The sequence below is a fragment of the Lagopus leucura genome, unplaced genomic scaffold, assembly GCF_019238085.1.
Source record: "Lagopus leucura isolate 7727_CA_CO unplaced genomic scaffold, USGS_WTPT01 Super-Scaffold_100016, whole genome shotgun sequence".
NCBI classification, from domain to species: domain Eukaryota; kingdom Metazoa; phylum Chordata; class Aves; order Galliformes; family Phasianidae; genus Lagopus; species Lagopus leucura.
Window position 1 is genome coordinate 13,298,462 of NW_024962270.1, and position 22,792 is coordinate 13,321,253.

The 22,792-nt window shown below is 39.8% G+C and overlaps 1 protein-coding gene across 1 annotated transcript in view; it reads left to right on the forward strand.

The window, feature by feature from the left end:
- TENM1 (teneurin transmembrane protein 1) overlaps positions 1-22,792 on the forward strand; it is a 237,641-nt gene that overhangs the window by 138,910 nt on the left and 75,939 nt on the right. Inside the window, exons 12-13 of the mRNA XM_042876489.1 lie at positions 9,120-9,305; positions 12,706-12,852. Coding sequence (XP_042732423.1) covers positions 9,120-9,305; positions 12,706-12,852 — 333 coding nt within the window. The remainder of the gene's footprint in view (positions 1-9,119; positions 9,306-12,705; positions 12,853-22,792) is intronic.

Consider the following 22,792-nt stretch of genomic DNA (forward strand, 5'->3'; position numbering starts at 1 on the left):
CCTTTCTGTCTGCTAAGCCATTCGGGTGCTCTCTGGGCTTCTCATCATTATCATGTATTGCCTCCTGCCCAAACTGTTTCTCGTGGTCTGTCACTTACTCTTTAGGTTTCCCATTTTCCTATATGACTGTTTTTCAGCCCAAGGAACTGGCTATTGCATTTTTCCTCTGTAAGTGGACATGAAGGCAAAGCTTTCATAGCCTACATCTCAGCCATTTTGACTCAGGATAGATTATTCTGAACAGCTTTTTCTTACTAGTCTCCCGATCACATAAAATATCAAATGAGGCAGACACTGCAAGGCATTTCCATTTGTGGTTCTCAGAACATTGGGAAGGAATTCGGAGCTTATTAGTCAGACTATGATTCTCCAGTGACGACTGTAATTTCACTGCTTTACAAGAAGTACAAGTGGAAATCAAATAGTGGGGACAAATTGTAAAACAGGAGCAGATTTGACAAGGAAGCGTTTACGTGGGAAACAGGGCACTAAAAAACAGGGCTGGTCAGAGCATTGTGGTTCTCCTCACCTTTGTGTCAGTCTCATCTTCCTTGCTGTTGGGTTGCAGTTCATTTATTTTAAGCATTTCCCACAAAGGCCTTATCTGACCTGCCAACGTGTATCATCTCTAAGAACGAGACAGGTTCTGCAGCTAGAGTCCCTTGTGTGTCAGCACAGCATAATCGTATTCTGCTTCACCAATACTATGGCTGGGTAAACAGAGATATACCCAGTGGCAAATGAGTAATTCTTTTCAGTGGTATCAATTTGCAGAGCTTTGGCTCCCTGAAATGAAATATCAGTGAGTGTGTTTACCATTACCAGTCCAGATTCATAAGATTGTATTGATTAAATTTTTCCACTGTAAAAAAACCATTTTGAGCCATAGTGAAATCGATAAAGGGCGAGGTTTTTTATATATACAAATTGGATTTGGATCAGGAAGAGAATATTCTTCATCACATGAAAAATAAAGCTGAAAAGAAAAGTGTGATAAAAGATCCAAGAAAGGGAAAGTTTCTCTGTCATTCACATCTGCTTCTGCAGAATCTGCCTCTGGGACCTTTCTATTTGCTCACCGATTACTTTTTCAGAGAAGCAAATTTTGAAGGAATAGGAGTCTCCCCAGTGTGAAAAAGATGCCGTCTAAATAGTATTATCACAGGTTACATTACAGTATCATGGTGGTGGTGTTTTGTTTTGTTTTTTAATGAAATTGCATTCATATATTTTGAGATACACAATAGTGTTAATGGCAGTGTCTGTGCTGGAAGTCAGAAGTGCTATTTATGGAGCAGTTAATGCATTAGAACTAGGTACAGAGAGATGATAGTGGGATTATTTTCAGCAAGCAATTAAAACCATCAGTAGATTGATGGTGAACCATCATGAGCAACAAATGGCGAGGTCTGGTTATTTTCGTTCCAGTGGTTTCATTCTGTGTGTTCTGGACTGTGGCAAGAAGATAAGAAAGGTAGTTGGATATCTGTGAAGCAACATGGCAAAAGGTTTACTGCATAAAGATTACAGGGAAAAGGCTTAAAATGAAACTTCATTTTGCCTTTGGTAGAAATATTTGATCACTGTGTGTTAATGTATTAATAATACTACTGGCAAGATAAGTTTTTGCTGCTTTGAAGTGGATCCAGATTTGCAGTAGAAAACTGTTTCAGATGCAGATGTCTCAAGTTGGGTGAGATGAGTCTGAATCTTTGTGCCTTTTATTGGGATGCACCACTGTGTTCCCACCTTGGGCAAGAGCAGAATCTTTGGAAACATCTGTGGAAATGCTTTTGGAGGTATGGGTGAGAATCAACTCAATGGAATCGTTTTAAAGTAGTCATATAATTAACAAGGAAGTGTTGCTTTGCATTTATTCACACAATTAAAATGCGAAGCTCAAATCCACAAATTGCTGGGATCTTGTCAGGTGTGTAGGTATGTGATCCGTGGGGAAAAGGATGAGAAGAATTGCAGCAAGAAAGAAATTTAGGCTGAAAAAGTATTGTCAGCTACAGAAATTCGGGGATGGTAGGGATTGGTTACTCAGTGCTGTTTGTAGGTTCTCTGTTGCTGGGAGCTTGCTGAGGGATGCCAATCATGACTGGATTTCAAACAGGGATGGATTATAGATTATCATGTGAATTCCTTTGCATCGCTATCTTTAGTAAATTTCCATTAATTTCATTTATGTGTTTGTTGTTTATTAAAACAGTTGTCAGTCATTTCAGTGATGATCTGTCCGGACAGTTTTATTTCATGACACCAAATTTCATAAAAAGTTAGCAGTAATGGCTTGGGACCATGCTGCCTCTTGCACATAGGAACCTCAGTCCTGTTTGCTGGAGGAAGCACTCTCACAAAAGCTGGCTGTTGTTCTGCAGCTGCTTCCAAGTCCATCCGATTTTTAACTTGAGCTTCAAGATCAGATACCCCTGAATGCTGCTGTAGTCCATGCCCACTTCTGTGATGCCCCTATAGGAAAGCTGCCCTTGGCTGAGCAGCATAGTGGCATAGCTGGGGTTGGCTAGGAATGTGAAAAACATTCACACCCAAGTGACAGATTGTAACTCTGTAGGAGGAGCCCAACCCAGATGCAGTTGTAACACCCAGAATGCCAAAGGAGTTTATTTAAATGAGGGAAATTAGATAAACTCTGCCATAAAAATAGTATAGTTTTTATTACAAGTTTGTAAAACTTGGTATCCACATCAAATCTCTCTACTGCACTCTGCCAGGTAACCGATGGGGACAGCTTTCCATTAGGTTTCACTGGAAAAAATAGCTCAAATGCCTTAGAAACTTATAGAACTTGAACATTATGAAATTCTTTATGGTGTAAAAAAAATTGTTAATAAAGTCAGATGCTGAAAATGAAAGCTGGAACGTAGTTGTCTCCAGGACACAGTGGGAATGTAATTTAAAAAGCTCAGGAACATTGTTGAAATTATCATACAAGCTTATTAAATGTGATGTATATTTAAATTGAAAAAACTTTCTTTATTAGGCCTAGATAGGTGATTTTTGCTGCCTCCAGCAGTTAAGAATATTGGGTGAAAGTTGGGTTAGATTAATTTCTAATCTTTATGGAAATCCACTTATTAAAAAATGGATAGCAAAGTTGTGAATGTGATATGGAAGGGTTTAGAGAGTCAGTAACGGAAGGCTCCTCATCATGTGTGATAAAAAGTAAAATGAAAGTGTTTTCGTATTATTGGACCACTTTTGCTTACATATGTTTTTGTATTCTTTATGTGAATTTCCAAGAATGAATTTCCTGAAACATGTTGAATTAACATTAATATCTTCCCTTATCATTACAAATTATAAAATATTTAGCTTTCATTTCCCTTTTCGTATCACGTAAGTAGAAACATATTATAAAATACATTTAAAAGAACTCATTGTTGACTTAGATAATTAAAATGAAGAATGTGGAGTGAATTTTTAATGCTTTTTTGATTAGCTCAGGAACGATCAACATATTTGTCTCGTTCTCAAGAATAAATAATGCTTCACAGCTCACATTTGCCTTCCTTCAATAAAATTAATGAACATTCAGAGTTAAAGACGTGTCAGTAAGGATTCTAGACTGCTTGAGTTGAACATTTTTTAAGTCTCTTATTCATTAATTGGTTTAAGTCAGGGAATCTGAATTTTAGATTTGATAAAGGCTATATTTCATGAAAGTCTATAAGAAACTGCAGGGGTCGGCTGAGGCCAGCTCCCAGCAATTTGCCAGTGTGTTGCTCACAGTCAGCCTGCACAGCTGAGGTTTATTTAAATCAGGAAATTAACTTCTCAGCTCTACACTTAGAGAACCTTGTTTTGATTGCGAAGTGTACAGGTACAAAAACTGAAACAAAGCCTTTAATTAGTGTGAATTAGGGTGACTGTTGGTTTCCCAGGAGCAGAGAAAATTCGCAGCTGCTGAGGATCTGATGTCTGAGCATGGAGCAGCCTCCAGCCCAGCGCCCTACACAAGCACTGCAGTCTGCCTGGAGCTCGGGCAGCAGAGCTGGGCAGGAGGCATCCCATGGAGCTGTGAGCAAGAGTGAAGGGGAGGAAATGGCTTTTGTGCATGTCCACAAGCCTGAATACCAAAGCAGATGAAGATCTTCGTGAGTTACGTGTTGCACTGCACCTTGTGAGAAAGACTGATGATGTAACAGCACAACTAAAGGCTTCAGAATATTATAATAAATATTCCCCAAAGTCCACTTCTCTAATATAAAATGTATCCTCCTGTCATCTGCCTCCCTTGTTACCTAATATGTGTCACTTTCCCTTGGGACAAAGACTGTGGCTCCTCAGGACAGCTCCAGACAGGCTGGGCTCTGCATCTCCTCCTTTACCCTGCCCACATTGCTCCTCTTATCCCTCAGCGGGCTGATTTAACTCAGCAAGCTGTCGGGTATTAATCTAGGATGATAAAGTGAACAATGATCTGCCAGTTTGATGTTCTGAGTGAGCTCACCAGTTTCAAATAAGCTCCAGATAAGACCAGGGACACAGACCCAGGAGATGGATGGAGAGGAGGGGGGTGGAACTACTGATTCACATACAGGTAAGATCTCTGGCTTGGCTACTGTGTCTACACACGTCTCAAAGCCATGCCTTGCTCTGCTGGCTCCTTCCTGAGCATTCACTGCATTTTGGGGTGCTTCTGAATCCTGTAGGGCCAACTGCTATGGAAGGAGGAGGATGTGCCAACAACTTGGATGACATCTGACTTGAGGACTTCTGTACTTTCTGAATTCTTACATCAGACTTGTTTTAAGCCATTTGTCTATTTCAGGTTGTTTCTTCATTTCCTATTTGATCACTGTCTACTCAATGTCTCATTTAGTCGTGCTGTGGAAACCCTCCCATGGTACAAACACAAATGCTAATGTGATTTCTTACTGTGCTGATATTTCTGTACTTCGTGGAATCATAGAATCATACAGTGGCCTGGGTTGGAAAGGACCACAATGATCCCTTTTTTAATGCAACCCAGAACACAGTTGGCCTTCCCGGCTCCAGGCTCACACTGCTGGCTCATATCCAACTTCTCATCCACCAGAACCCCCAAGTCCTTCTCCACAGGGCCGCTTGCAAGGGGTTCTTTGCCCAGTCTCTGTAAGCACTTGGGATTGCCCCAGCCTTATTGCACTTGGCCTTATTGAACATGATTATGTTCTCATGGACCCACTTCTCCAGCCTGTCCAGGTCCCTCTGGATGGCTTCCCTTCCTTCCAATGTATCGACTGCACCGCTCAGCTTGGTGTCATCTGCAGACTCCCTGAGGGTGCACTCAGTGTCAACATCTTTGTCATTGATGAAGATATAGAAGAGCACCGATCCCTGAGGGACACCGCTTGTGATCAGCCTCCACCCTGGCACAGAACCTTTGATCACAACCCTTTGCCAGTATCGAGCCAGCCAGTTCCTAATCCATCGAACAGTCCATCCTTCAAATCCACACCTTTCCAATTTAAAGAGAAGGATGTGATGAGGGACCATGTCAGAGACTTTGTAGAAGTCCAGATAGATGTCATCCATCATTGTTTATCCACAGAAGGAACTAGGAATTGTTTTGCATTTAAAAAGAGGACAAATTAAACTGACCGTTCTTTTCTTTAATCTTAGTTGTTTGAATTAGCTGCAAATTGAATCTGTGTGTACTATCATGTTATAAAAATAATGGTGTTAGGCTTGATTTCCCTTGCTTTGCATGAGAGGTCTGGGAAGAATCTGGGATTTGCTTTTCAGAAGACCACATTAACACATTAAGCAGTGTTTCTGAAGCCTCACATTAAATCACTGAAACAGCTCCTAAAATTGGCCTCATGGCCATAAAGGATGAGTGGGCTGAGCAGTTGGATGACTGCTACTGGGGAAGGTGTCTGGTCCAAACAGAAAAACAAGGACTTTGCTTTTCTTTCTAATCTGGTGCTTACAGCATGTACTGTCTGGCCTAGGGTATTCTTTGTTTCCACTTTATTAATCTAATTATATTAATGTGCTTAAATAGTGTATAAATGTTTTATTCCTTGTGTGAAATAGATAAAAGAGGCTGGAAACATGGAGAAAACAATGGAAAAGTGTCCAGTATTTTAGGGTCTATTTCCTTAGGTTGTAAAGTGGGAATATAGTCAAATTCTACATCCCAGCAGTAGAGTTGTGCCTACATTTCCTCCCCCTGCTATTTCTTTGTTTCTTTGGAGGATGCAGATGTCGAGATCAGACTCTGTGGGGTAGACAAGCAGAAGGAAGTCATGCCGTGTATGAGAATGTGTTCAAGGTTTTCCACAGCTGGTTCTTTGTTTTATTTACAGTTAGAGAAGTGGAGGAAGCTGCCTGAGCTGCTGACAAGATCAGAAGCTCTATGTATCACCTAGTTTCTCCACTTCAACATTTCCAGCATACACTGCCACGGGCTCTCTTGTGTGTTCCTAGAATAGTCCCTGGAGTTTTGGCATTGGTTGAGCTAAAACAGTACCACATCTGCAAAAACTAGTAGGCACTCAATCCATAAGAGTTAAAAAAAAAAACAACCTTCTGTGCTTCACTTATCCCAGCATAGTGTAAGCCATGGAATATTTCTTAAAATCCTCTTAACAATCTATGCCACTTAAAGTAAAATAGCAAGCACTATAATTATAATGAACTACAGGGAGATCAGGAGAGATCAAAGGCATCCCTCCAGCAGCCTAAATCCTTGAAGTAGCAGGTGATTCATTGGATTTAATTCTCAGGAGTTTGCCTGTGCCCCATGGTATAAAGGTAAGTGAAAGAAATGCCAGTTGTCCTCTGGCTGGCTGAGGGGCAGGGGGGATGCTTTTGTGATACCTGATGGTCCTATGATCAGAAGGTAGATGGATGCCATGATCACTTTTGTGATCCCTGATCACAGGACCAAAAAGTATTTGAGTGACTCTAATACCAAAGAAGTAACAAAGGAGGCTCTCCCCTGCAATCCGGTGCCCCCTGAGCAGTATCCCAGCTTTTCAAGGATCAAGTAGCCAAGGAAAGAAGTCAAACCGAATCGTGTGGTGACAGGGAAGAAATCCTGCCCAGAACCTGCAAGGCAGGCAGCCCAAAGCATGAAGCATTAGATTAATACACGATCAGCAGGTAGCAATCAAGTCTTTCTAAAGAACAATTCCCCAGCTTCAGCAGAGTTTTTCATTTGAGGCATCTTTGCAGTTGTATTTGGCAGAGCAGTCTCTTTTCTGGTCTTACATACAAAAGGACGTACAATTTTCTCTTTTTGTGAGAATAGCAACAGATAATTGTGTTTATTTTGCTCTCCAATGTAACTCTAGTCCCTGTCTGAATAGAAAAATTAATTACTTTTTATGTAGTTGGTTTTGAGTTCCTCAGGCACAGCACTTTGCAATTGCTTTCATTGCATCTTTCATTGTTCTTTACCACACCTCCAGGTTCTGAAGGTGGTTTTGAGTTTGACCTCACTCTGCCACAGTTTGTCACTCACCATTCCTTTCAATTGCACTCTGTGCATTATGCAGGCTGTTGACGAGAGCAAATAAGGGCTGAAATCTAACTCGAATTAGATCCCAGGCACATTGGTCTCAGCGTGGTTCAGTTTCTGTGCTGCTTTTCTTGTTATGTTAAAATGATTGGAATTGATCAGATTTCAATTTAAACTTTAAAAATTTGGCTTGGCATGTTCAGTGACAGCATTTATCGCTACAAATGCTTTTAAGCATGTTTATATACAATAGTTCCAGGGTATAAATGATCACTATTTAAGATCTGTCAAGGGAAAAATCTTCCCACAACTAAATATGTAACATTGACATTTGAAATCGGAGCAGGCATGGTTACTTGGCTCACACTTGTGCTATCAGCTGCTCTCCAAGAAGAAAAAGGAGGAAACATTTCTGTGGCAGGTTAATTGCCGAATAACAAGCAAATTCTGTCTCCTGACACTAATTATTCTAAATAAAATCAAACTGCACAGAACCCCTATAATGAAGCCATTCTTTTCACAGAATAACTTTAGTCTAAGTGGAAGCAGAATTGCAATTGGCATATTTTGATGTATTGAAGCAGTTCAGGACTCCCATTCCAATTCACTGTGCATTCCCCAGCGCCCAGGTGGAGGAATTGTTTGGAGCAAAGTGCAGGAGGTGCTCCTGCCTTCCTGACACAGTTCCTCTGGTTTTTAACAGTTGACTCATGAGAGGAAGGAAGGAAGGGAGAAAAAAAAAAAAAAAAAAAAGGAGAGAGACTTAAACCTTGAAAGCTCTCTCCGAACCAGGCAGAGCTGTGGTAGCTTCAGTGGAATGGGATGCAGGCTCCCCTTCTTTCTGTGCTGGCTTCTTGCTGGTTCACTGTACTGCAAGGGAAGGCCATTTTACCTCCACTGCAAACATCTGAATGAATCAAAGGCTGGTTTGCTTTTGTGTGTTCAGAACGCCACTTTATCCTTTAGCTCATCCCACACACAGTGTTTGAGTCTATAACAAATTTCAGAAACGAGCTCGTGGGCATGGCTATCATAGATTTATAGAATAAATTGAGTTGGAAGGGACCTTTAAAGGTCAGCTAGTCCAACTTCCTGCACTGAACAGGGACACTATAGTTCCATCATGTGCTCGGAGCCCAGTCCAGCCTGACCTTGAGTGTCTCCAGAGATGGAGCACCACCATAAACTGCCTTTATTCCATTAAACTTCTTCCTTATATCCAATCTAAAGCTCCTCTCTTCTTGTTTGAAACCATTTACCCCTTGTCCTGTCACAACAGACCCCACTAAGGACTCTGTCTCCTTCCTTCTCACAGCCTCCCATTAGGCTTCTCCAGCCTGCACAGCCCAACAGTTATGACATGTTCTCAGCTGAAATCAGCCAAAGGACGTGGACTGTTGTGTCACTAGCACCTGATTAGGACCCATTGCTCCCCCGTGTGCAAAGCCATCACTATAATCTCTAGTCCAATACACGCTGTTAAAGAAGGATGCAGCCACGTTGTGTGAGGTCTGTGCTAGGTGACAGAATCCCATGTTTGATCGCTGTTAGGATAGAAGTGATTGCATTTAGCATCAGCGCAAAGTCCACCTGCGGTATGAAGTTGCTCTTTCACGTGATGTGTTTCTGTATTCCTGTGCAGAGCTGTGTACCCTGGACTGCGGCAGCCACGGTGTGTGTTCGAGAGGAATCTGCCAGTGTGAGGAGGGCTGGGTGGGACCCACCTGTGAGGAGCGCACCTGCCATTCCCACTGCGCTGAGCACGGGCAGTGCAAAGATGGGAAGTGTGAGTGCAGCCCCGGATGGGAAGGGGACCACTGCACCATTGGTAAGGGGGATTTGTACCTCTGTAAGTAAAATGAATGACGTTTTAACCAGTTTTGCAAGGATCTGCCAGGGCCTTCAGGACTCACGTTTTAGAAAAACGCAGAGCCAGCAATCAGAATGGCATTCACAGAATGGCAACAGCACAGTACTCTATTTAGAGGAAATAACACCGAAGAATTAACTTTAAAAAAGAAAAACAAAAAACAAAAACAACCACACACACAAAGCATAGTTGTGTAGGTCCCTGCATATCTCTAAGTTGTGCATGAACTTTGAGTCATGGATAAAAAAAAGGTTTTGAGAAAGTGTTGATTTTGAGATTTTGAGGTGTTAGGGATGAAGCTGTTGTTCAGCTTAAGTAATTCTTGCATTGTCTCTTGCCATAGCATTTGAGGATTCACACATTTTACTTTGTTCTAGAGGTTCTTTTTTCCTGTAGCTGGGTTCTAACAGTATTTCTAGTAAATGCAATACTCTCAGATCTTTTCAGAAGTCATTTCTCTGCTGTAGAAATGTAATAGTTATATGTTTACTGAAATGCAAAAGGTTATTTTGAGAAAATCTAACAGTGTTTCACCCTAAAATGTCTCAGAGCAATATTATTCATAAACATTTTAATTGTTTATAAGCATAGCGTATCTAATTTTCAGAAGTAAACAGTGTGAGCTTTCATGTTTTCTTCCTGAATACAGTAGAATGTTTAATCTTTATCTTGATAATTTTAAGGTAATTAATAATTAAGACAATTAATTCATTGACTCTAGAGTTTACTACATCAGATTTGCTAAATCTACTTTTAGATACGCGAAGAAGGAACGGCTTACATTATCAGAGATTGTGTAGAGCAAATCCAGACAGGACAAACATAATAACAAAGAGAAGTAAAGCTTTGCATCACTCTTACTCGCAGTGTAGGCACTGCACACGTGGCCCAAGCTTCCTCTGCATGCTTGTCATCAAATGGAGAACAATCACAAGCGCAGCATGCTTTGATCACAGTGGTAGGAATAGATATGATTGCAGTAGAAGGGAGGCACTTTATGTCTAACCAACAGGTGGCAAGCCATAAGCAAACGCTTTCTGTCTTTTTCATATTGGTACAGAAGTTCAATCCATCTCAGTTTTGTTCTTTTCTTTTTTAAGCTCACTACTTAGATGCGGTTCGAGGTAAGTTTTTCCTATCAGCATTGCAAAACAATAATGAAAAGATACAAAAGTATTGGGAATTAAGTGTTGTGTTATATGTTTTGTCTGAGCTTCTGTACTGTTAAGTTGCCAAAACAGATCAAATATTTGTTCACAGAGATATATGTATATACAAAGAGAGATTTACAGAAAAATATGCAGACTTTGTGCAGTTTTGTGCAGATCATGCAAATAATGTACTCAGCTCATTTGCAAAGTTATAGCAACGTACACATTATTCATGCAGACATCTGATGTGCTGCTCCATAAGTCAGATCTTTGTTCTTTCTTGCCATTGCAAAGTAGCAGAGGACTTGCTGGAAAAATTTGATCCTGTCTTCTGTGAGAAGAAAATATTTTTATTTTTTTGCCCGTTTTGTTTGATAGAGAGGGACCTGTTTATAAAAGCTGTCTTGGCTAGATGCATGATAGAGTTCTCTTCAAATCGCTTGATACAAGGGTTAAATTTTGTGTTGTTTTGTTCATTTGATTCCCACGCCTTGCCTCAGGTCCTGCTTGGTCGTGGGAGTGTGAGTGCCTTCCCGTGCTTGGCTGCAGTCCCTCAGTCCTAGCCCTGCTGTGCAGAGCAGTGATGCACACTGCCCCTTACAGAACTGCCCCGAGCTGAAATATCAAACTAACCAATATTCCAGAAAGAGCTGAGTGCTTGGTATCTATTTGTTATTTCATTTCTTCAGAATTAGATGATAATAAAAACATGTAAGCATTCATTTGATTACATTTATAGTCTTAGACAATAACCATACACAACAGCAAAATATAATCATGTACAAGACATGAATTAACTCAGTAGGATGGTAAATTGAAGTGGAAAAACATCCCCTCGCAAATCCTGTCCTTTCCCCCAGCTCACAAAAAGACAAATAATTGGGTTTTACAGTATGTCTGGTGGTTGCCAACCTCGAACTATTTTAGAGCAGTGAGTTCCAATGTGAGAAAACCATGCCACCTGTCTTCAGTTCCTCCTAGCAAGAGACTCATACTCTCCTCTCTCTTTCCAGATGTGATTGATAAACTGTCCAGAGAAGGGGGGAGGAGAAAGATGATGTGTCTGGTGTAAGGTTGTTGGGAGACATGCTGCATTCGGCCTTTAAGTCACATCTGCCAGACCAGTTGTAGGCACTCTCCGGTCAGCCTCTCCCAAGCCTGAGGCCTTTTCTTTCTTCCTCGTCCTCAAAAGAAATTCTCTCTGGTCTGGTCATACTTAACTGCTGATATTCACTCTCAAATTCAAGAGAGCATTGAAATCCTCTAAATTCACGCTGGTAAACTGGAGCCCTCTTAGAAAGGATGCTGCTTGCACTGTTAATCTTATTGCTGGGCTTTATTCATTGTCCTTTGGCTCCATGCATGATAGGGCAAGGATTTGACAAATGTCTGAGCTGGCACTAGACTATGCAAGCAGATGGACATGTGAGTATGAATCCAAGACACAGTTACTCAGTTACTTTTATAGGCAAGAGGTCTAGATGAGAATGTCCAAATTGCTATTGATTCAGAGTTTACAAGCATATAATCCAGGGGAGACTGCAATCGCTGCTCCAGTTTTTATCTAGAACCAGCACCACTAACGGGCAACTGTTTGTCACATTTGAATCAGCTCATTGAAAGAGGTAGAAATAGACACTGAAAGGAAATGCTGCCTCATTTTCCTTCTGTAGAAAGTCATTGTGTAGTAGAATAAACCAGACAGGCTTTTTCACATTCAGCTCAGTCTTTACAATCAGAATAAATAAATCACCTCGTTTCCCTGCAGCATATAGGATCATGTCCAAAAATGCCAGTTTGTCATTTAAACATATTTCTCGTGTATACCTTTGATATAAACATTGAGTATGTATATACATTTCCTGGTACACGACATTTTTTTTCTATGTGTAGAGAAAGAGATTGACACAGCAGGCTGTTAAGTAACTTCTTACACATTTATTCACTTTTGCCTGTGCACAAAAAGTTGCACACTAAAAAAATCCTCACTCCTCAATGACAAATGATTCCTGGGCAAGTAGGGATAAGTACAGGTATTTTTCCATATTCAGCCAAGAGTGTGAATGTCATGCAAAGGAGCTGTGTTGCTCTCTTTTTTAGGCAGCAAGGATTGAAGAATGTCGTTGAATAATTGCAACTTTACAGGAAGAGAAAAAAACTCCTCAACGATTGTTTCTTTTTTCACTTTTTCTTTTTTTCTTCAATAGATGGCTGCCCAGGTCTCTGTTATGGAAATGGCAGGTGTACTCTTGATCAGAACGGATGGCACTGTGTCTGTCAAGTGGGCTGGAGCGGCTCAGGATGTAATGTTGTCATGGAAATGGTGTGTGGGGATAACCTGGACAATGACGGAGGTATGATACATAATTCATGGCTCTGTTTATTTGTCACATCCTCGATTCCCATTTGAATCTATAGTTTTGCTGTATGTTTTCCTTTTTATCACAAAATATAAATGTTTTGTTTATTTACTCGAGACAGTTGCTCTACAGACTTCATCAATGCAGTGACAGAATAGACCTTTTTGTTAGACGTTCTCCAAGGCAGAATTTATGTATGTGCCATACCTAGCATCCTAGGGGTATTTTTACTTGGGTATTTTCTAAAATATATTTAAAAAAAAAAAATCTTTTAATGAGTCATTTCTTTCACCTCTTCTTTCACCTTTCTTCCTTTCTTTCATCAGTGAATGGATACCCAAATGAAAAACCCTCTGTTGCTCTTGGAAGCAGTGAAACTGCTTCTGATAAGTTCTTTGCGATACCAGGCCAAGTATTGTAGGAAAAAAAGTTGAGTCATTTGACTGGTGATGAGGATCTCTGGCTACAGAACACTCCCTCTCAGGAAGCAGCGTTGGTTTTTTTTCCAACAAAAGCATCCAGTCTTTATTTCAGACTTTCCAGAAAAGCAGCAGTATTCCTCACAGGTTGTTCTCAAAATACTGTTCCTATCTTTTTAGGAACACTTGATTTACTAGACAGTCAAGGAGGACTGTTGCTTCCTCTGCTTTTATTTGTCCCCATTGGCTCACCCCGTACCTGGAGCTGAATAGGTTTCTTGGTCAGACTGTGAATGCATCTGCCCCAAATATGGTTGTGTTCTTCCTAAGACTTTATACTGGGATGCATATTATTATACATCTCAGTATCTTGGGAGAGATCTCGTGCCTCAACGTTGTATCAGAACTTAGTATAATAATTATCTATTTTCTTCCAGGTCATTGATAAATTAAACTTGATTGAGAGCCAAGAACTGAGGTCACTGTGGGACCTCAATAGAAACACTGTGACTCAGTGATGATTCCTCATTTACAGATATATTTTGAGACCTTCTGATTTTGTATCCTGTGGTCTCTAAGACCATGCTGTCCTTTGGCAAAGGCTTCCTCATTTCTGAATCCCATTCAAATTCGCCTTATACCTCTCTCATCCTTCCTTTTTTACCTTATTTCCAAGAGCACTGACAACCATGTCTCTGCCCACTCTCTCTGCTCCTCTATGCTAGTGTGCATCTCTCTTACACAAGGTCCCACAGCTGGGATCGCTGCCCCCTGCCTGCTTTCCCATCTGTCCGGTGCTCTCCCCTGCTGTCCGAGCCTCTGACTCACTCGTGTACATTCTTAAATCTGCCCACAAAAATCCTGTTTTCCCTGTAATGTATGTAAAGCATTTTCTGATACACTCTGAACTGGCTCCATATAAACTGTGCTGTATTGTGATTTTCTATGCTTTATATTCAGCAGTAAAGGTGAGTTATTGAAAGAGTTGGCAGTCTTAACTCTAAATCTCCTTGAATTTGTCAGTTTAAGGCAGACACTTAACATCATTTCACTGCAGGTTTTAAAAGTAATTTTCTTTTTTAATGGTAACATAACATGTACTAGGACAGCTCTGTTGACGTTACAATTAGAGATAAGTACAGAGAGAAATATTTAATTAATTTGGCTAGTACAGATGGGCTAAATGTAATTAAGTTTTCTTCACAATCAATATTATATAAGAAAAGGAAATAATATCTACATATTAAACCCACTTCTCTTTATATGTGAAATTCATGGGACGTGATTTGGACAAACATAAATTAGAAAAATATCCCTACAGTCATTAGAGCTATACCAGTTTTAATTTTACATGAAATCAGAAGCTGATTGCTATTGTTTCATAGTTTGTGTACTTCTGCAACCACAAAAACAAAATTGGGAAGGAGTTGTGACATTATCTGCTAAGTTCCTCACGCCATGAGGTTATGCCTTAGACTATGAGATCATTATGGTGGCATGATGAGTTCCCATCCATCAGGCTACATAACAGGTTTAGGCTCATAAAGGTGGAGCCTATTAAGTTTTTTGCCTGCAGTTGTGGTATGCTAAGAGTGTGCACTTAGTCAAGTTGCCAAAGTTCAGCTGGCAGGTAGTCACTTTGTAAGCAGTCAGTTATGATAGGATCACATACAGGCAGCAACACGTAGCCTAAAAAATTGTGCTCCAGACCTAATTTAGTGCCATGCATAGTCCAAATCATGGTATTCTGATCTAGAAAAGGTCTTATTTATTGCAGTCATGTTTAAATCAAGCATTTTTGTATCAGCTCTTATGAGGTGTTTTGTGCTTCGAGTCTTCAGAAGGAAGTTACAACCAAATCTGTGGTAGCATTGGACAAATGCTACTTCAAACAAACTGTAATTTCAGTAGTTTCAACAACTTCAAATTTGCAGTTGCTCAGCATGATAATTTTGTGTAGATTTATTATATAGTACTTTCTGAGACTGAAAACCTGACATTGTTACTATATCAAAATACATGGTAGAAAAAAATACTTTATTATAAAAATGGAAGAGTTTAAGTGATTCCATCTTCAGAGATTAAATAATCTCATTTGTTTGGCGTGAAACGTTAGCATTATATATTATATATATTATATATGTGATCTGTAGCAATGGCACAGAAGTTTTAGGGAGGAGGAAGCCTTGACCTGTTTTTGTAAGACCTGCTATATTAAAGGCAAGCCACAAGTGTGCTCATGTGCATCCCAGCTCTGCAGGCACTGAAACACTGAGTTCCACACCAGGGCAGTTGTTCCTGATGGTGAAGTTAAACACATGCAGACCCATCTTCAGGGAGATGTTTCTTTTAGAGCTCTGTTAGTATGCTCAGTACTCACACCCCGACTGTATCAGAGCTGTACTGTTCCTTCTCATCACTCTCTGTTAGCTTTTCTCTCCTTGCAGAGTTAAGGGCATGTTTACCTGTTCAAATATCACTATAAATACCACTGGAAAGGTCTTAGCATTATAACAGATGTGCAACGACATGGTTTGCACTTGCTCTTGTGGAGTACATCTGCAGTCTGTTAGCACAGTGATGTCCATTAAATAACAGCAAGACGTCAAGATGTCCTTTACAGTGGGGTGTGCCTTTCCCCCGCCGCAGCTTTCCTCAGCATTGCAAGTTCCCCTTTCTTATTCTCACTCTTTTGTTATCATGACTGACATGATTTCATTTTCAATTTCTAAGATGAGCATTCTGCTCCTTTGAGCAGGTCATTTTCTCTTGTCCTGCCATTGTCTTCTACTCTCTTTGGAAGCTTTGGTAGCTTCAAAGGTGAGCATCAGTGTCCCATGGCTGCAGAGCCTGAGTGCTGGGATGTGTGAAGAGCTGGGCACCATCCCACCACCAGCTTGCCAGACACTCTTCTGCTCCTCTTACCTGTGCTTACCTTGCTGCTGCTCATGTGGGTCATCGTTACAACCTCAAAGATACAGCCTGTCATTCCCTTGAATTCCTTTGAAACTGATCTCTGTTTTAAATTTGCTTGGATCACTTTTCATCATTTTTTTTTTCTTTGCTGGATCAATCTTGACTGTTTGTTTTTAAGGAAAATGCTATTTACTGCAAGCTTTGAATTCCCTTCCAAATACCCCTTCAGTCACTTCAGACAGTTATTGTAGCTTTCCCCAGGCTTTTCCAAGCACAAGAAAACATGTGACTCAGCACAGCCTTTGGTAGATAGCCATCGCTGCTAAAATATTGATGTATTCCTGACCCATCCATTGGTATTTTAATAACCTATCTGTCACAGGGATATTGAGTCCGTATATAAGTAATATGCTATTATTACACAATATAAATAATACTGATGGGAATGGTTTTTGCTGTTGCTGAGCAGCGAGGGCTCCCCAGGGATGCTTTTTTCTGAAAATATGATGTATTTGCACTCTGCTGCGTGTGGAAGGCCAAACAATACTCCTGCCCATTGAACAGAACACTGAACAGCCTTTCCTGGGACATAATGTTGAGTTTCCAATGTCCTTACACAACAGCAATGTTTTCAGTTAACAGCCTCACTCTTTGCTGCATTCTACGTATTACAGCTGAAATTTGGGGAGATGTTTGGATTAATGCATTACAAATAAGTCTCATTAACGTTGCTGCTGCCTGGTCTCTTCCAAAGTTCCTCTTTGATCCACTTCACCCAGATTCCTGGCAGCCCTAATTGGGCTTAACTGAGCCTGTGGTGAAACAAGTTGGCACAGGCATTGTTTAAAGCTTATTTGAAATCTGTAAAAGAAAGCAAATGTAAGTTGAAGACTCCTGTGGATTTTTCTTCACAAACAACGAAAGTGTTGGACAATTGACTACATGAGTTTAATTACTGAAAAGCTCAAATCCCTCAAGACCTGGGAATTTCAGCATTGAGTTTTTTTTACATTGTTGTGAATAAGGAGTTCAGCGAACAAAATCTGTTTACTGAAGGGATAAACTTGCAGCTCATTTTGCTTTCTGTGAACATGTTCTGGAGGTTTGTTCTCAGAGCTCCATCCCTGCCTTGCCCTCATCAGGATCGGTGTGGAGAGTGAGAGCACTTACACAGGCACCACTGGGTCACTGCAGCAGAGAAAGCAAAGGGCACTGGTGCTGTTTGTATTAAATACAGTTCACTGCTTGGGGATGGTCTTGATTTTCATGCGAGTGAGCACATATGTCTCTTGGTCCATGTGTTTGGGAGTATCCCTGTGTACATGTGTATGCATGTATGAGCATACAGGCTGCTACGTGCAGCATTCTGGTTTTCACGGTAAACATAAAACTTCAAACCTAAATAGAGAACATTAGCAGTGCCTTCTCCATGTATGAAAAGGCTTGAAGAGATGAGAACTGTGCTCTTTGAACTTTAAAGCAGAAGAATTGCAATTTTTATTACTATTTGCATTTTGCTTGCCAGCATTTGATAATGGGGACAGATTATTAAAATCCGCAGTAGCCTATTAATGTGGGAAGTAGAATCCAATTGAATTTGGCATTTCCATATCCAGCCAATAAAACCTCTGAGTGGTTTAATAGAAAAGAAGCTGTGGTGAAAGTTACTGCGCTTTGCATTATTGAGCTGGGGAAGGGACCAGTGCTGCAGTGGGAACTGCTTTGTTCTTTGCTTCCTTCTCGGTGACCTTCCCAGTGCCTCTCCAATGTCTTCGTGGTATTCTGCCACCTGGAAACCAATTGTGAACACCGATACATTTTCAGCATCATGTTGTTGCAACACAAATTGAAAGTAATTCAGGGGTTGATGGAAAGATTCACAAAGCCAAGAGTTTAAAAGTAAGTGGCATGGAGATGTGAATACCGTGCCTGAAATATTTCACTTGTTCCGTGGTCTTGCTATTAGATTTTATGTTAACAAGTGAGATGTCACCTCAGCTGACAATGTACCTTTTCGTTTTCCAACCATTACTGTATTTTCTTGAGCTGTTAATATAGATAACGTGCTCAAATACAAACTATATAAAATACAGTTATTGTGAAGCATTCTCTCAAACCTGATAAGGAAATAGTTATATTGCTGGGAAGTAAAGAGGAGGGTCCATAGCTTCATTCCCAAGTTAGGCAGGTGCTGAGGGTGCTCCTCCATGTAGAAGAGAGATTGCTGCATAATCCATACATTACAGAGTGTGCTGTACTCAGCGCACACAGAACCCTCAGTGGCTGCAGTAGAGAAAGAGGTGAGAAAGAATTAATTTCATCACATTTATGTATTTTTTTCCATCATATTGAATACAAAATACTTGTGTAAGCAACAAAATGCGTTGTTTTCTTTTTTTGTTGAACAACATTGTGTGATTCCATTGATACAAACTTCCAACACAATAAATATTCATGTTATTCCTTACTGAACACTTCCTGAAAGGATCCTTCTCCCAGCAAGGAAATGAGCAAACCTCACCCTAGCACTGCTACAGCAGCACAGAGAGGAGTGGTGAGGCTGAGAACAGAACAGCTTGTTTTGGCATGCTCTGCCTTCTCTTTGAAGTTGCTTAAATTATTTAAGAGTGCCATGAAGCACTTTTTATCCTCGAGTTGGTCTTTGTGGATTCTGTTTTAGCAATAATGTTAGAAGTATTTTGACTGCCTAGTTTATTTACTTTTTTTTTTTTTTTTTTTTTTTTTTTTTTTAAAGAAAGGTCTATAATTACCTTTTGCATACAAAGCAAAATACCTGGAAGTTGTGAACATGTAATTCTTGCCACCTCTTGAATTTGAAATTTGTCTCACCAAAATCTGAATCACTTTGTTATATAATCTGTACTGCACTGTGAAGGTCCCTGACTGCCTTTTATGTAAGATAAATTTGAAAATGCTAATAGCAAACTAGAGTCATTTACACCCCTGTAATACATCCTAGCCTACACCTATGCTGTGATGCACTGTTTGTAATTGACAATAAAAACTCCAGTATACAGAGTCCCCTGCTGTATGAATTACAGTTTCTGCTGTTTGCAGTGGTTTGTTCATACTCCTTACTGTTGTCTCCTGAGATCTAATAGAAACCCTGCTGTTTTCTTAACACGCTAAGTTTTTTAATAGTTTGTTCCTGATCTGAAAACTTAGCACATACACACACACTAAAAAAGCACAAACAACTGTGACCATTGGTTGAGTACTGAAAATTATGTGTGTTTGCTATTTCCAAATGAATGAGTTTATAAGTGAGATATTTTTTTCCCGTGTTATTCCCATGGATTAAAAATCTGTTTAAATAGGATTGACTTGTTGAGAACAGTATCTAAACATGCATTTACTAATTCCTTTTATTGGGTGTGATGCTGAATTATGGTAGTAAATGACAAGAAGATAGCTAAAGAAAACCCTTTGCAGGAGACAGAAATTTCTGATTTATGAAATGTGTGTAAGTGGAGGCTTAAGCTGAGGAAAGTCAGCCTTCATTTCTCTGTGCCACTAGATCCAAATAAGGCAAGCTACGTGTATGAGAAGACTGGGACAAAATGTCCTCAATAATTTTTATTCAAACACTTCTGCTCAGAAATCATAGAATATTTCATGTGGATTTATTCAAAATAAAATGTTTGATTTCTGAATTTATATTTGTAGGATATATATATATATATATGTTTTTTTTTTTGTTAAAGCAGAAGACTAATGAGCTTTAAGTGGAAGAAACGATTTATTTTGGATAAGAGTTCCAAATTGGCCCCAAAGTAGATGTTTTATTATTTTACTTCAGCAAAGTGTAAGAAATTGATTTCACTTTTATGGAAGAAGATTCAACTTCCTAAATTCTGTTTGTTTAGGAAAAAAAAAAAAAAAAAACTAACAGTTGCATTATTTAAAAGTATTATAGTTAAAAAATCTTCAATACAAACTCTGTATCCATTTGTCGTGCTGTTAGTTCAAATGCCACCCTGGGTTATTCTGATAGGCTTCCGGGACTTCACACCCTTCCTAGTGGGAAACCCACCCCTTTCACAGCCCTGAAACACTGGAGAAGGAAATGAAACCAAATACGTGTAATTCAAGCCAAAATAACCCCATTAGCAAAATCTGTATGGGCTTATAAGATGGTCAGTTTGCAAAGAACAGATGACAACTGATTCTGCTTGGAAAACAGAAAGCGGTTTTCCCTTTGCCTGCTTTCTTTAAGTACACAGCATGAATGCCAAGTGCTTGTTGCCAGACGTCAGCTGTTGACCAATGCAAAAAAGAATGAGGATTCTATTAGAGAAAGCAATTGTAAAGAATTTGTTGCCTTTTTAGCTGTTTATTTTCTAAGCAAATCTTCAGATTCTAATAGTTCTGAGAATTTCCACTTTTGCCTCTTGCATAAGTGAGAGAATCAGGTCAGCTCAGTTCCCACATTGAATGGCTTGTTGACAAGGAAAAAATTAATCAAAGGAGCTACAGCAGAATAAATTACTCCCAAATAGCTTCCCCACAGATACTTATTCTGGAATAAGCATGTCTTTTTAATGGTTGGTACTCGTTCTGCCCGACCAATGTTTTCCACATTTCCCAGGTACACAGCAACTCGTGCCTTGCAGGGAGTGCCTGGGCTCCTTGAAGAAGAGCTGTCACTGCTGGAACTGCTCCACCAGTACAGACCTGACCTGAGTGGTCACAGCCTGTCACATCAGAGCCCACGCAGGGTTCTTCAAAAGTATAGAGTAAAAGCAAGGGATTTTACTTTCTTCATTGCCTTTTCAAGTCTTGTAGAATTCTCGCAAATATTTGCAGTCTTGGAGGGGGTAGTGGTAAACTTGGTGCTTTTTTCTGCTCAATTCAGATATTTAGAGTATAGAATGACTCACTTTGGACAAAGAAAGGGGAAGCAGTAGGAATAGGTGTTTTTTTTCCTTGCAATTCCAAGTTTGCTTTTCAACCCAAAAAATACCTTTTTTTTTCTTCCTTCATAAGAGCATATTGAAACTCTCTCCTTTGGCTCACATTGCTTACTTCTCCTTCTATTTCATGCATGGCTTTCTTTAGAGTGGAGATCTCTTATTATTTCAGCTAACAGATTTCCCAGCAAATTTAAATAGCTTTTTAGGTTTTCTTGAATATAAGGTGACTGCTACTCTCAAAGTCAATGAGCTCAGTATGGCCCTGTGAAGCTCCTCTCCCACTACTAGCAGTTGCCTGTTGCATTCCAGGACTGGGAGAATATGCAAGAGCTGACCTGTAGCTATGCCAGCTTTGCCAGACCTGAGGGGCTCGGATTATTGTTATTAGCTATCTACAGTTGCCCTTGTCTCATCATCACAAGAGCTAGCCTGCACTATCTGATTTCCCAGCTGCAGTAGCAGAGATTTGTTAATATTTTTTGCTTAGCCAAACAATTACCTCGCTCAAGGTCAGGCAAAGATTTTCAGGAAAGCCCATTTCATTATACTTGTTTGTTCAGTTGAAGAGCTTTTGCTTTCTTTTCAAAGTGCATATTTTATGCTGTTATTTACTGAATACTCACATAGTGCAGTGAGCTCTATTGCGAAAAGAGCAGAGTTGTCTGAGAGCTGGTCTTGCACCCATTAAAGTCAATGACAAAACGACAGCAGCTTCTTTGATAATGCAGTTTGCCCTGAGGAGGTAGGGTTTTATAGGCACAAAAGTATCGGCACAAACAGAGCAGGAAAAGTCAAAGTTTGAAGTGAAAATATCTGACAGTACGTTGATGTTGTAGCATTCCAATTTTAACACAAGGGAAATCCATGCATTGATATGATGACTCCACACTTACACAGGCTGACCTTGTTAAAAATACAAAGAAGAGATGCCTTTTTTGAAGGTTAAAGGATATGAATCCTTACTGTTCCTTTATATGCATTAGAGTGTTTGTCAACCCAAGGAAGTTAGCAACTGATAAGTCACGAAATGGATTTTTAAGAGGATAGTTGGACATTTTACCATACCTTATTAAATCTGACAGTTTCTGCTGAAGTATGTAATTTAAGCAATTTGGACGTCTGGGCTGCTGATGGAAGCAATTAAATGCTGATGGCCCAATTTTAAGTTTTATTTAGGTGTTTAATTTAGATTTACTTCAGTGCTTCACTTTGCTTTTAATCATAAGATTTGGACATTTAAGTAAATTACTGTCACCCTCGAATATAGCTGCAAGTTTCTCCATGAAGAAGTGTAGATTTTTGAAAAATCAATTATTGCTTCAGTTTTTCGTGCTTGAGGAGTGAAGGGAGGAGAAACAGATTTGTTTTCACTCGCCAAATTTGCTTTCCTTGGACGTACATCCATGGAGAAGACTGCACCATTCAAGTCACTGGGATAAAGCCTGTATGGGTGTGTGAATTTGTTTATCACCAACTGCCAAAGGACTGTAGTCATGAATCTGCCCTTTTGGGATCATCTCAGTATTGCAACCAATAAATGAAAACAAACATCCTGAAGCACATCTAAAGCTATCGTAGGGCTTAAAATGGAAGTTAGAAAACTGCTACAAGGATCTTTTTTTACTACTGTAGTAAGGATGCTCATGGAACTTATATAACATTTCA